The sequence below is a fragment of the Ranitomeya imitator genome, chromosome 6, assembly GCF_032444005.1.
Source record: "Ranitomeya imitator isolate aRanImi1 chromosome 6, aRanImi1.pri, whole genome shotgun sequence".
Classification (NCBI taxonomy): domain Eukaryota; kingdom Metazoa; phylum Chordata; class Amphibia; order Anura; family Dendrobatidae; genus Ranitomeya; species Ranitomeya imitator.
This window is the reverse complement of record NC_091287.1, coordinates 98,563,742-98,579,721: the sequence shown is the minus strand read 5'-3', so window position 1 is coordinate 98,579,721 and position 15,980 is coordinate 98,563,742. Positions and strand designations below refer to the sequence as shown.

General features: G+C 40.7%; 1 protein-coding gene across 5 annotated transcripts in view; it reads left to right on the top strand.

Moving 5' to 3' along the window:
* TBC1D5 (TBC1 domain family member 5) overlaps positions 1-15,980 on the top strand; it is an 811,132-nt gene that overhangs the window by 616,713 nt on the left and 178,439 nt on the right. For all 5 annotated transcript variants that reach the window (XM_069729958.1, XM_069729963.1, XM_069729960.1 and 2 more), the window contains one exon: positions 7,980-8,086. In XM_069729958.1, the coding sequence (XP_069586059.1) occupies positions 7,980-8,086 (107 nt within the window). The remainder of the gene's footprint in view (positions 1-7,979; positions 8,087-15,980) is intronic.

The following is a 15,980-nucleotide window of genomic DNA, read 5'->3' as shown; positions in this document are numbered from 1 at the left end:
CATAGTGTATGCCCCGTACGCTGTTCCATAAAGGTTTATGGCCCCCATAAGATGCTCCATTGTATATGCCCCCGTACACTGCTCCATTATGGTTTATGACCCCCATAAAATGCTCCATAGTGTATGCCCCGTACGCTGTTCCATAAAGGTTTATGGCCCCCATAAGATGCTCCATACTATATGCCCCGTACACTGCTCCATTATGGTTTATGGCCCCATAAGATGCTCCATTATGGTTTATGGCCCCATAAGATGCTCCATGGTATTCTATGCCCCCGTACACTGCTCTATTATGGTTGATGGCCCCATAAGATGCTCCATTGTATATGCCCCGTATGCTGCTGCAATATATAAAAAAAAAAAATACCATACTCACCTATGGTCGCTGGGCGCCGAGTGCTGGGGGGCCTGAGCAGGCGGGGACACCGGCGTGCTGTGGGGGTCAGGTGCCGGTATCGCCGCCAGCTCAGGCCCCCCAGCACTTACTATATTCACCTGGCCCCGTTCCACCGCTGCGCGCCGCCATCTTCCGGCTCCTCTGGCTGTGACTGGTCAGTCAGAGGGCAGCGCCGGCGCGCATTAAGCGCGTCATCGCGCCCTCTGAACTGAAGGTCACAGGCCGAGGACCGGGAAGATGGCGGCACACAGCGGTGGAACGGGGCCAGGTGAATATAGCTCATACTTACCCTCCTGGCGGTCCCTGCTTCTCTGTTGGAGATCGCGGTGTGCGTTCAGTGTTTACGCATACCGCGATCTCCTGGGAGCGTCACTCTGTGAGGCCCAGACTGCGCCTGCGCTTGCGCAGTCTATAAAGGCTTCGGACAGAGTGACGCTCCCAGCGTTATATTATATTATATATATATATATATATATATATATATAGTCCATTCACTATTTCTCTGAACATAATTCTCCATCAACAAACTCCATCGCTCCGAAAAGCACCACAAGTATTGGCTGGTGACTAGATAATGCAGCCTTTACCTACCGCCTATTCCATAATGGCTGGCAGGACCATCAGTGTAAATAAGCCCCTGTACATTGTGTCTCCCCTCACCTCATTGTAGATTGTAAACTGTTATGAGCAGGGTCATCATTATTGTTGCTTTAAATATTGTATTATCTTTAACGTTGTTTCTTATGACTGTTGTGTGTGAACCTCTGAATTGTAAAGCGCTGCAGAATATGTTGGCGATATATAAATAAAGATTATTATTGGATCACTTCTGATCATTTGTTGTCAGCTGGTAATTTTATGAAAAGCTTATAATCTCAATGGTAACGTGCTGTGGAATATGTTGGTGCAATGTAACTAAAATTATTATTATATAGAAATTCTACAGTCATTTTGTATAACTAAAGTACATTTGCCAGTGTCAGCTATCATTATTTTTTCGGGGTGTTCACTTCCTCTCATGATCTAATGTACGACTGATCAGCAGAGTCTCGGCCACTTTTTTCCTTGCGTAAAAATATCCTGTTTGTAGTAAGAAAAACCTATGTGTATGGCGCTTTTTATTTGTACTCCCTTTTAAAAGAGGTATTCTCAAGTTAAGAAATTGCTTTAAATTGTTAGACAGCATGAAAATACGCAAGATTTCAAGCGACTTGCTTTTTCTAACTTCTGTCATTATTATTACCCTGTAATGAGAGCTGTTATCGTTCATGGTATACAGTTGGTTTTCTTTATTTTTTTCTTTTTTATAATTTCTTTATTTGAGAATGTTGGCATAAGCAGTATAACAGCAAAGATACAAAGAAAAAGCAACGTTCATTTTCTTTAAGGGGTACAAAGTTTAAGGGAACTGGGAGCAGAAGAGAGAGAAAAAGAGGGGGATATCAAATGAGGGTAAGGCTACTTTCACACTGGCGTTTTTTGCCAGACGTCGCAATGCGTCGTTTATGGCAAAAAACACATCCTGCAAAGTTGTTTGCAGGATGCGTTTTTGCCCCATAGATTAACATTAGCGACGCATTGCGACGCTTTGCCACACGTCGCAACCGTCGTGCGACGGTTGCGCTGTGTTGTGGCGGACCGCCGGGAGCAAAAAACGTTACCTCCCCGCACCTCACAATGGGGCAGCGGATGCGCCGGAGAAATGCATCCGCTGCACCCGTTGTGCAGTGCGTCAAACGTTAGCGTCGGAATCTCTGCCCAACGCATTGCGACGGGGAGATTCCGACGCTAGTGTGAAAGTAGCCTTAGAGGGGTGAGAGGGCAGGGTAGAGGGGTAGTCCTGCTGAGAATTAGCCCATTTTTCTTCTTTAGTGGAAATACTAAAACATGTATAACTATATGTAGCATAAACATACTTGGCAGTTTAATTCCATGGTTTATAGCTTAATCTTGTTTTGATATTGATACCATTGTTGCCAGCTTTCTCGGGGGTTTTCTTGTTTGAAGTAAATCAAGTAAATATTTTCAAATGAATATTTACTATTGGATTCATTGATCCATTCTGAGAGGGAAGGGGGATCAGTATCCTTCCAATATCTTGCAATGAGGATTGTAGCCTTGTTGAAGAGATGGAATATTATAGTATAGGTACTAATATATTGATATTGAGGATGGACGTCAAGGAGGACTAGTTGGGATCTCCTACGGGGTGATATGTTACGAGCTTTTTCTATATGACTATGTATTGTTACCCAAAAGGATGCGATCTTAGAACAGTAATACCAAATATGAGAGGGTGCTCCAGGTAACAGATTGCATCTCCAGCAGTTAGGCGAGTAAGATTTATCAATTTTGTTAAGAAAATCTGGAGTTTTATACCATTGAGATAAAATTTTGTAGTTTAATTCTTGGTGTTTAATTGAGGGAGAAATGAAGTGTATCTCTTTTAGAAGTTTGAAACCTCTTCTGTTTTCAGGTTTACCGTATTTTTCGCTTTGTAAGACGCTACTGGGAGTGGTGGCTGCAGTGAAGCGTGGTCCCAGGGTCGCTGCTGAGGAGGCAGGAGTGGAGCGTTGCTGCAGGCTGAGATGAGGGGGTGTGCAGGTGTCCTGTGCTGCAGGGGGGCTCCTGTGCTGCACGGTGTCCCCGATGCTGCAGGGGTGTCTCCGGTGCTGCGGGGGGCTCTGCCAACATTTTGTTAAAGGCCAGATCCCCCCAGCATTTCGCCCATGCTTTCCTGTGCGGTGGACTTTGGGAAAATTGTAGCCGGGAGGCGGCGCATGTGCAGATGGAGATCTTGCGACCAAGATCTCAAGAGATGAGATCTCAGCTCTGAAATCCCATTTCCCGAGATCTTGGTGCCGAGATCTCAAACAACGCATGTGCCGCCTCCCTATGGCCATTTTCCCGGGGTCCGTCGCACAGGAAAGCATGGACGAACTGTCGGGGGGCTCTGGCCTTTCACAAAATGTCGGCAGAGCTCCCCGAAGCATCGGAGAAGCCAGCATCACCCTGGGCAGCGGCAGACACCCCCTCATCCCAGACGGTAACGGTAAGCGGTATATCCGCTTTGTAAGACATTTCCCCAAAAAATTTGGGTGAAATAAAGGGCGTCTTACAAAGCGAAAAATGTGGTATATTTAATTCTGTCTCCAATTTGCAAATACAATTTTGTGAGCGGGTTTATAGCTTCCCAATATTTGAATTTATTACACAGTGTTGGCCAGAGATAATAATTGGTGTTTCTATTAAAGGGACACTGTCACCTGAATTTGGAGGGAACAATTTTCAGCCATGGAGGCGGGGTTTTGGGGTGTTTGATTCACCCTTTCCTTACCCGCTGGCTACATGCTGGCTGCAATATTGGATTGAAGTTCATTCTCTGTCCTCAGTAGTGCACGCCTGCACAGAGCAATCTTGCCTTGCGCAGGCATGCACTACTGAGGACAGAGAATGAACTTCAATCCAATATTGCAGCCAGCATTCAGCCAGCAGGTAAGGAAAGGGTGACTCAAACACTCAAAAACCCCGCCTCCATGGCTGAAGATTGTTCCCTCCAAATTCAGGTGACAGTGTCCCTTTAAGGGAGCTGAGTTCTATGTCACTGGAGATTGGTTAAATCCTAATATCCCACTCGCCTCTCTCCAGCTCTTTGATTTCTATGCAGTAGTTTGCTGCTTTGTTCACTGCTCGGTTTCAGTTACTGACAAGCTGCTATTATAAATCTTTCAAAATTAGCCCCCCACCATCAGCTGCGTCCAGAGCAGGTCTCCTTATTTCTGATGTTATCTCTATATGTATCGCTGAATGTGTTACAGCAGAACTTGTGCTGAGCTTTAGAGTTCTACTAATACAGGTCTACTCACCAGAACTGTCACTCAAGGAGGATAGCCTGCCATGTTAGAAAACAAGAAGTAAGGAGACTTCATAGCTCTGAGCTCCTCAAGAGCCAGCTTAGGAATACCCTTTTAACCTCACCTGATTCTGAGCAAATCTGGCAAGCTGAATTTTCCTGAAAATCTAGGTAGTCGGCTGTGCCACTGTGTAGGGAAAACTTAGAAGAGGAGACAGAACTAAACACACCCTTAAAGGAAATCTTCTATCACCAGGTTTTTTGCCATGCAAACTCAGAAAAAAACTACAAAGTTGTCAGCAAGCCAGTAGGCCAGAAAAATAGCAGTTATCACATAATGGTGGTCATCAACAGCATGTAATACAAAACCAAGTACGTACTGTTCAAAATGATAGCAGTTAAATATGACTAACCAGATTAATCGCTGTTTTTGGTATAAATTATATTACCACCTGTCAAACAATTTACCAGTTGGTGCAGTAGATTCTAAGAAAACCAACGGACTCCTCGTTCATGATCTGCAGGTTTTTGAGTCCGTGTATTAGAATAATTAAAAATGTGGTGTTCAAAACAATAGCAGTGTGGAGTTCAATTAGTGAGGTCAATCATTCTGTGAAAACAGGTGCATTTTTCCTTGAGAACCTGAGAAATATGGGTTGTTTGAGGCATTGTTTAGAAAAATAGTGTACTTTGATTAAAAAGTTGATTGGAGAGGGTAAAACTTATAAAGAAGTGCAGACAATGACAGGCTGTCAAGCTAAAATGATCAACAATGCTTTAAAATGGATGCCAAACCAGAGAGATGCGGAAGAAAACAGAAGACTACCATTCGAATGGATGGAAGAATAGCCAGAACGGCAAAGGCTCAGCCAGTGATCATCTCCAGGATGATCACAGACAGTCTTAAGTTACCTGTGAGAACTGTGACAGAAGACGCCGACGTGAAGCTAATCTCTTAGCAAGAAGCCCCCGCAAAGTCCCACTGTTAAAAAAAAGACTTTTGTGCTGAAGCGGATACAATTTGCCAAAGAACACATCAACTGGGCAAAGAGAAATGTAGAAACATTTTGTGGAAGTAAAATTGTTATTTTTGGGTCAGACAGTTTGTCAGACGACCCCCAAACTCTGCATTCAAGCCACAGTACACTCTGAAGACAGTGAAGCATGGTGGTGCAAGCATCATGGTATGGTCATGGTTCTCTTACTATGGTGCCGGACTTATTTACCCCATACCAGGGATCATGGACCAGTTTGCATATATTAAAATACTTGAAGAGGTCATGTTGCCTTACGCTGAAGAGGATATGCCCTTGAAATGTGGGTTTCAACAAGACAACGACAATAAACACACCAATAAACAAGCAAAATCTTGGTTCCAGTCCCACAAAATTGAGGTTATGCAGTGGCAGGCCAGTCCCCGGACCTTAATCCAATAGAACACTTGTGAGGTGACATTAAAAATGCCATTCCTGAGGCAAAGTCAACAAATGGCAAAAAATTGTGGGATGTAGTCCAAGCGTCCTGGGCTGAAATAACAGGTGACAGGTGCCAGAAGTTGGTCAACTCTATGCAATGTTCATAGATGTGAAGAAGTTCTAAAAAACTGTGTGTATACAGTCGGAGAAATAAGTATTTGATCCCTTGCTAATTTTATGTTTGCCCACTGACGTGAAGAGTCTATAATTCTGAGGGTAGATTAATTTTCACTGCAAAAAATGCAAATAAATTTATATAATTTATACAATGTGATTTTCTGGATTTTATTTTTGATATTCTATCTCTGAATGTTAGAATTAACCTACCATTAAAATTATAGACTGTTCATGTCTTTGTCAGTGGGCAAGGGATCAAATACTTATTTCCCCCACTCTACAACTAAATATTAGGTTAGTTATTCACAGAAATCCTAAATCTTCAAAAAATATTGTGAGATTGTGAAGACAAATGCAGACACTGCTATCTTTTAGAACAGCTCAATGTTCATTTTTGTTATTTTCTGTAAAGTAGTTAAAAATTACCGTACATACATTGAACACACTGCTATTATTTTGGACACTACTGTATGACCATGATGCCCCAGGAACAAGTGATGGCGAAATGCACCACAAGGTAATATATATTTGCACTATAATACTGATTCATGGCAAATATATGTGGCTACAACTAGGGTCTGTACTATTTAGGGCTTATGATTACCATATCTCAGAGGCATCCGAACATTTATCCCTATTATTTAGAACTGTACATATTTCATATGTGGGATATACAGTATTTGCTACTTTTTTGTTTGGGTCATATGTATGGATGAATGGTATTGTTTATAGGTACTCTTGAAAAGTGATAATTGAAATGTAATGCTGATTACTCTCATTTTACTGCCCTTAGATATAGAGTGCTATGTTATCCTTCCTTTCTCTGTACTGTTATTCACTTGTTATTATATGTGTATGTTTTATGTATTAAGTAATAAAATCTTTTTTTTTTACATATGTTTGGTCATATTAGGCTTTCCCTGGAATCCGATAGCAGTATGGTGTAGGGCAGAGACCCTGATTCCAGTGATATATCACTTACTGGGTTGCTTGCTGTCATTTTGATAAATTCCTGTTTTGTCTGATGCAGATCTGGCAGTTCTCTGAATGCTGAGCTCTGTATAACCCCACCCACAGAAAGCTTCCAATCAGTGGTGGGGCAGAGTTACACAAAGCAGTAGGACTACATGGCACAAGACAGCTAGTCCTCTAGTGATAATTTCTTGTTGATAAAACACTTATTTTATTGAAGCTATAACTACAGCTTTGTAAGTGACACATCACTGTAATCAGAGTATCTGCCTCTACATTGTGCTGCTCTCAGATTACATAGCAAAGCAAAAACCTGTTACCAGATTATCTTTTAATTCAATCATCGATGGGTGTCCCATTATAGAGTAATTTCTTATCGTTGTGAATTGATATCACTTTATATGGCAGGCAAATCCCTTTGATTCAGGATTCCCTAATAGGGTATATAAAATAGTTTTTTTTATATAGGTTCATTAAAATTGGACACATGCAATGTACTGTCCTGGTGTTGTGCTGTTGTCTCGGCGCTGTATCGCTCCATTGTGCAGTAACAGATTTGCACGCCCATTGCCCAATGTGATGCCCGTGTGAACTTTGGTGGAGGTGTAGTTCATTCCTCCATTCCTAGAACTTTCAGCCATTACATTATAAATGTTTTGGAAATTAAATGAAAGAATCTGCATACCTTGTACGATAACCGTAGGCTTTTACGGAGAAGCCTTTTGAAATACATCTGCCATCTGTCTGAAAAGAAAGAGGTAAAAAAAAGTCAGTCTTGTGTATGCCAACTATACAAACGGTATTTCCTTCTACATCCCGTTGGTGCAGTTAAAAAAAAAATAATAGAACATTTTTCAACAAGGTTTATTAAACCAATTACAAAAGAGCCCACAAGAATTTACCCAACATAAAACCTACATGTCAGAAACGTGAGAGAAATGGGAATAAACTACAACAAAAAACTCAATCAAACAAGAGGTTCCTCTCCCAAAAAGAGGTAAAACCACCTCTCGCTCATATATGCATATGATAAAATGTTGTGTTGACGTGTTGGTCCTTTTTATTCTCAATAGGTCGTGTCTCAGTGTCTCCCCTTGTCAGGAGTCCGGAAATACATGGGAAATTCACACTGTAGTTTAATATATCTGTATTTTTCTTTTTCCAGTAATCTCCAGCAACTATCAGACGTGCCTGGGTCTCCTAATGCACTACCCACCGATCGGTGACGTTCACTCCCTCATTCTCAAGGCTCTGTTTCTGCGAGACCCAAAGGTATAGTAACACTAAAAGCCTGTTCTCTTCGGTGCCTCAAGCACACCAACAATTACACCATCAAAGAGGAGAAATGTGTTTTAGACGGAGAGCTTACTTGGCAGCTAGTAATAGACATTAGCATAAAGTTTTGGGACCTCATGGAGAGATTACGTCTGGAGGCTGTCATCTACTATCTGTACTGACAATGGTACATATCATTAATCACAGAGGGTGCGTGTAGAGGGGGGAGACGCTTGAGATCTGTATTAATCCTGTGCTGTATAGCAACAAGTCCTGCCGGATTGTTTTGAAGCAGGTGAGACAGACATTTTCTGCACTTTCATGGTCTAGTTAATGTTTCATGTCTTATGCCATGCATATTGTATAACAACATAAAGGTTAAAAAACATCTATTCTAATTCACATAGTTGCTGCGTGACATTTTACTTGGTGACGTTTTTCTGCGATTGTTATATATGTGATATTATATATATAGTTGGGTTTTTTTCATAACTAATGGTAAAGAACTACAAAATAGTACACAAAGACATATCTAAAGATACTATTGAAGGGTCCAACCAGTTCTCCAAGGTCGCTTTGGGGTTGTTAGTGGACCATGCGTTTTTTGGTTACCGTGGTCCTCTTTTATTGCCATTTGAAAGAGGTTTCTGCATACAGTAGATTGTCGTCTTAGAGAGCACTGGGTGTCTCTTGAATTCACTCTGGAGCGCATTAGTGCTGTAGAAAAGGTCTTAAAAAATGAAGGTACTTAGCACGCAAATTGGCCAATTATTGTGAGCCCAACAGCCAGTGACAAGGCGTACCCCTCTGTTGGGACTCTAATCCTAAATGATTTACCTATCGGGCTAAAAGCCTACAAATATATGGACAGGTAGGATTAAGCTCTATTTAAAAACTTCTTAGGCTGATGGCAGAAGCGCTCAGTCAGAGGATGTGAGCTACAAGTATCAGAAAAATGACCGGCACTTACAAACAGAAAACGACAAGCGTGAACAGGTGCAAGCTAAGAGAGCCACTCTAAGAATATATAAATTGCACTAGATGGTGGCCCGATTCTAACGCATCGGGTATTCTAGAATATGCATGTCCACATAGTATATTGCACAGCCCACGTAGAATATTGCCCAGCCACGTATATTGCCCAGTCACGTAGTATATTGCCCAGCCACATAGTATATTGCCCAGCCACGTAGTATATTGCCCAGTCACGTAGTATATTGCCCAGTCACGTACTATATTGCACAGTCACGTACTATATTGCCCAGCCACATAGTATATTGCCCAGCCACGTAGTATATTGCCCAGTAGTATATTGCCCAGCTACGTAGTATATTGCCCAGCCACGTAGTATATTGCCCAGCCACATAGTATATTGCCCAGTCACGTAGTATATTGCCCAATCACGTAGTATATTGCACAGCCCGCATAGTATATTGCCCAGCGCGCGTAGTATATTGCCCAATCACGTAGTATATTGCCCAGCCACATAGTATATTGCCCAATCACGTAGTATATTGCACAGCCCGCATAGTATATTGCCCAGCGCGCGTAGTATATTGCCCAGCTCGCGTAGTATATTGCCCAGCCTGCGTAGTATATTGCACAGCCCGCATAGTATATTGCCCAGCCCACGTAGTATATTGCCCAGCCCGCGTAGTATATTGCCCAGCCCGCGTAGTATATTGCACAGCCCACGTAGTATATTGCCCAGCGCGTGTAGTACATTGCCCAGCCTGCTTTTCAGAAATTACAGTTTTTTGAGGAAGGAGAAAGAGTAGGGAACTTGCTCTCGGTGGTAATGGCGGCACAGAAAGAATCATTGTATGTGTACAAACTAAGGACAGATGAAGGGACTGTGTTAACAGATGTAGTGGATATTTTGGGTGAGTTTAGAAGTTTAGAAGTTTTTATGAACAGTTGTATTCATCTGTGTTGAGGGCTACATTGGGGGACATTGTAAACTTCTTGGGTGAGGCGAAACTTCCTAGGATTGGGGATTGCGATAGGAGGAGGTTGGATGAACCTATAACGGAAGAGGAGATTAGACTTGCTGTCATGTCAATGACTAACAACAAGGCCCCTGGAGCTGATGGACTCCCTGTTGAGATATATAAGAATTTATTGGATATTTCAGTGGCTAAATTAAAGATAGTTTTTGATGAGGCGATACGGGAGGGAGAGCTGCCGGCGTCCATGAGAGAAGCGACAGTTGTAGTTATTTTAAAGGATGGTAAGGACCCAGAATTGGCAGAATCCTATAGGCCAATTTCGCTGCTGATAGCAGATGTTAGGATTTTGGCGAAAGTAGTGGCTAACCGTTTGGCAAGTGTGGTCCAGAATCTGGTCCATCCTGATCAATCTGGTTTTATGCCAAATAAGTCTACAGCGTTAAACTTACGTAGATTATTCCTGAACTTGCAGCTGCCGTCAGACAACGAGGGTAATAGTGTTGTAGTCTCATTGGATGCACGTAAAGCGTTTGACAGTGTTGAATGGTGCTATCTTTGGGAGGTTTTGAGATCTTTTGGTTTTGTACCAACTTTTGTCTCATGGGTGAGGTTATTGTATTCTTCTCTCACTGCTAGGGTGAGAGTTAATGGAGAGTTGTCTGGAAGTTTTGGTTTATATAGGGGGACTAGGCAGGGGTGTCCGCTGTCTCCGCTGCTATTTGCGTTGGCAGTGGAGCACCTGGCACAGACAATTAGGAGTTCGACTTCGCTATATTTTGAGACCTTGTTTGGGGGAAGAAACAGCCAAGAGTTAGGCTGGAATTGCTTCAGAGGCCTAAAGATGGGGGGATTGGCTCTTCCAAATCCCAGGATCTACTTTTTGGCAGCGCTGGGTCAGCAGATGAGAGGTTGGAGAAAGGTGAATGGACTGGTTTCGGTTCAGCGGATTTTGCTTTGGTTGGTGGGAAGGGACCCATTGGTTCAGGGATTGGAGGCAGGGGGATTTGGGAAGTTTGGATCCTGCTTTGATACTGGTTCAAAAAGTATGTATGGGAGGCAATTAAAAAGACAAGAGAAGTGGGACTTTTAACAAATCTCTCCCCAATATCGCATAATGAAATACTACCTGAATTTATTAAAATGGGGGAATTCAAAAATTGGACATCATTGGTATTAAATATTATGGAGGGTAGGGAACTGGGGGATTGTTTCAAAATGTTTGTAAACATGTTTATTCTCCTTTGATGACACAATTGTGTGTATTTGTCAATTTGAATATTGTTAATAAAAATTATCTGATTAAAAAAAAAACACATAGCCAAGAAATATCTGGATACAGGTTTTTCAAAGGTTTTATGGACTGATGAGATAAGAATGACTTTTGATGGACCAGATAGTTCTGTAGATGAATCATTAATGAACATAGACCTGCACTTCGACTCAGACACCAGCAAGGTAAGGTACTGCTGTGATCAGTATTATTAAAGATTAGCTAGATGAACCTATTTAGCTTCAATAAAGACTCAAAATCAACTGTCACACCTACTGCCAATTTTTAGAAGAACTTTCTTCAAGCACTGGTACAGAAAAAAGTCTGCTTCTTTGAAGAAAACCGAGATTCTTATGCAGGATAATGCTCCATCACAGCATCAAATTCTCCACTGCCTGGCTTGTCAGTAAAGTTCTTGTAGATGAAACAATAATGACAAGACTTTTTTCTCACCTTATCAAAAACTTATTGAGAACTTGTGGGCCCTTCTTAAATGGGAGATTTACTGTGAGTGAAAAGAGTAGAATCTCTGAACAGTGTCTGGGAGGCTGTGGTTAGTGCTGCCCAAAATGTTGGTTGTCAACATATTAAGGAACTTATAGATCCCATCGATGGAAAGCTTATAACCGTTATTGAAAAGAAGGGTGACTATATTATATATTTTTTTATTTATGAAATGTATCTTTGCACATTTTGAGTTGTTTGGCTATTATTCTTACTTTAACAGATGAAAATGAACAATTGAGATGGGGGGAAAAAAGGTGTTTTTTTTTGTTGCATAATAATTTTACACACTAATGGCTCATTTAAACCTCCTATATTGTATGAATGCTATCCATGGTTTCACAGATAGCCCTCGTGCCCGTGACAGTCCATGGGGCCATCACATGTTCGTGGTTTTTCGCTGACCCATGTCCAAAATTGATCCGAGGGTTGGATCAAAATCGGCAACGCAAGTCTATGGATCTATGACAAAATCAGACTGAAAATGGATGCTATGTCCTACTTTCACAGACTGTCAAAACGGATAAGGTGGATAAACTTTTTTCTCCACGTTCAAGATAAACTGATGACGTTCGGACATACCAAAACTCTGTCAAACTCTGAACAAAGTAATCAGTCCGTTTTTCCCGTAGGTAACAAAAATGGTCTTCTGAATGACACCTAATAGTTGCCCTATAATCATGCACACACAGATATTCTCCTTCGAAGGACAAAACCTCACTTTTTCTTTGTTTCAGCGTTCATTAACCTTTTGGATTGACCAACATCACTGTAGTTTTTAAGTGATAAAAATAATCATCAAAAATACAAAATGCCTAATAATTCTGCACTTAGTGTACCTTTAAGCCTTTTATTTAATCGAAGCCTGGGTCTACCAGTTATTCCTCTGGTTCTCTGATAGTTTATTGCGATCTAAGAAGGGATGGACTAGCCTATCTTCAGACATTATTGTGTAACCTAACATTATAACTTTTTTTTTGTACAAAGGATCACAATATAAGTGATATTGGTTTTATAGATTTTATATATTATTTAATATGTATAATCATGAAGCACAATTGTGTAGTATATTCCGAAGTGGCATTTAATGAGCTGTAATTGCATCTTGCCTAAGCCCATGACCTGTGTGGCCAGTGGCTGGCCTCAATGGTGTTGCATGAGCATGTGATCCTTTGTCGGGCAGTAAATGGAGATCTATGGGGACCAGAGCACCCACAGGTACTTTAAAGGTTTTTAATTGATTATTATTTTCTCACATGTCCTGCATTTGGAAGAGGATATTACATACTGGACAATTCCAGTATTTTTACTTTGGGCTTCATGTACCCCTCCCCCTCTTCTTATTCTTTATTGGTCGTTTAATGACCTCCTTAGTGTTTACCATCTTATTCTTTTGAGGGAGGATAAACGTACGCCCAATTAGAAACAAAAAGTCGTAGAGGATGCGAACATATTGTTTTCTTTAAATAACCAGATGTTCCGTTGTGTCCTGAAGGCAATAAGGCCCGAGAATAAAAGGTTTGAGACTATTGTTTTAAGTTAACGGTGAATTTTGAAAATCTGTCTGTACCCTTTAGCACATAAAATTCTAATATAGCAACATCAGCATCGAAATATTTTCTTGCTACACATCCATATCCGTGTTTCATTGATTTTAAAAGTGTTAGCCTTATCACAATGAGTGATACCTACCATGTTGCTAAATTTGTAAAGCAAACATTACCATTTTAAACGAGCTACTAAAAACAAAACAAGAGCTTTCCTTTAATTTTATGACCATTTGTGTTTATAGCAATAGCCAGAAGTGCATTCAGCAGTGACAATTGCTGTCATATATTGTTCTCAGTAAGTCTTCATATACATACAGGCCTTTACTTTCTAAGTCTTTGTCAAGTTAATAACCAATATGGCACCGTCGTAAGCCGTCAGTAGTGTGTGGTGGTGTTCTACTTTGTGTGATCTTCTATTGTAAACTGTGAATCTTCATTAAGTCAATAATAAGAGTAATTGGTGCCAAAATATTGCCGTGGACCCAAACTCTCTGCTATTATTTGAAGGTCCATATATCTTTCAAACCAAGCCGTTAATTGTGCCATAGTTTTACTGGATGGCCACACCATATAACGCATAATAGACAATAGACTTTTCTGAGTCACGCGTCGGGGTGGGAGGGTGTCACGCATCTGGGAGTCTCCTATCCTTTCATTGCAGTTACTACAGTTTGCTTATCCACACCAATGCTGTATACAGAGCACCTCTGCACTTTCTACATAGGTTATATGCCATAATCACATACACTTATGTGTATATATAGTACAGCATATACGATTTTTGACATTACACCAGAATAATTTTTGATATATTGACTTTTATACACTCTGGGTGTGCACCCCTGCATCATTCTATATTCCTTTGTTACCTTCCTGATTTATTCAATAAAGTATATATATATTTGTTATCCGTGTTCATTCTGGGCTTTTCATTTTTTCTTTAAATAAGAGTATCGGATGAGCCCATAGATATTGACAGGTTTGGACAACATTAGTCTAATGGGTATGGGGCCTTCTGATGGGTCTAACTAGTAATGGACAACACCTATTACGGCACTGCTAATATTTTACTTTGGGAGATTAGCGGTGCTGTTTAAGTTGTGTCTACAGATACCTGCTGGAACGCAATGTCCCATTGTAATAAATAGCAGTGGTGCACAATTCCTGCCTATCAATCACACCTCTGGGCATGTATACAGTATGTAAACGTAATATCACTGGCACTGCTCACCTCTAGGGACACCCAAACTGGTGGAAGTTCAGGTTCTTTTCCCGGATCCGAACTCTTTAGAACAGATCAGCACCCGAACTTCCACCAGAACCCAAACCCCATAGAAAACAGTGGATATCCAAACTGTGAAGAAGGGAGAAAAAAAATCTCTCCCTCTCTCTCTCTCCAGCAGAAAGTCCTTGTTCGACGTTCAGGCCCAAACAATGACTATTCGGTATCAATTCCGAACACTTCTATTCAGGTTTGCCCAACTCTACTCACCTCCCAGTATGGAACTGAATAAGCCTTTAAACTGCTGCCTCGTCGTTAAAGTAATCCAATCTTATGGATTAGAACACAAAAAAAAAATTAATTTCTCAAAAATATTAAGTACGGTAATAACAATGAGTAAAAAACATTTAAAAAGTTTTATCAGCTATTGACTGGTTATTTTTGGTAGACTTGGTCTCTTTTTGTGATCCTGCATTATATTGAAGTTTATTTTAAAATATTGTAATGTATACAGTACATCTGCAACACTTTTGGGAATCAATAAAAATATATATATTTAGTATTAGAAAATGTTAAAAAAAAAGTGTACAGTGTAAACTGTACTATAAAAAGGTGGTACAATATAAACTCTGCATCCACTCTCATATTAGTTCTTCAACACTTTGCTGGGCTACAGTGTAAAATAAAGCATCCCCATGCTTCTTGTGTTCTGCTCAAAACTTTAGCAATTTGAACAGGAATTAGAAAAGATATAAATGATATATAATGGCCGATGCGTACTTTAACATCAGATAGATGATGCTGGCAAAGCTCTGCAAGGTGCTTGTGCGTTGACCATCTTCAGCTCCAACATCCACTGCAAAATAAAAGGCTAAATTAGCATTTTCATTTAGAAATATCACCGGCTTTGGAGGAATTAAGATGGATCTAACATCACAAAGGAGACCACGGAGAGTATTTCTACGAGCTGTCTTTTTTAGAAATATTTGTTTAAATAAGGCTAATTTAGTTAATCCTTTGCAGTTTTGCAGTAATTGCAGTTCTATCAGGTTGTTTGTTCCAGGTTTAAAATACTGCAGAATTTTCCTATCCAACAAAATACAAAGGAAAAAAATCTGTTTCGCTGGCACTGAAGAGACAAATATTTTTGTCTGACAGCTTCACTTTGCATATACTGTTAAGTATCGCTATGTATCTTAATCACCCGCTCGCATTCAGACAATTTGGTTTCTGTTATGTTCCTCTAAATCCCTTTTAGTGGCTGAGGCTTGGCCCACCTGTCTCCGCTAAAACACCTGCAACATATGTTTGCCTAACCCTAATGTGCATTTGCTTTTGGGGCCTATGAATTTCCCCTTGAGCTTTTTGCTTATAAACAGCTGAGTAATTTTGTTTT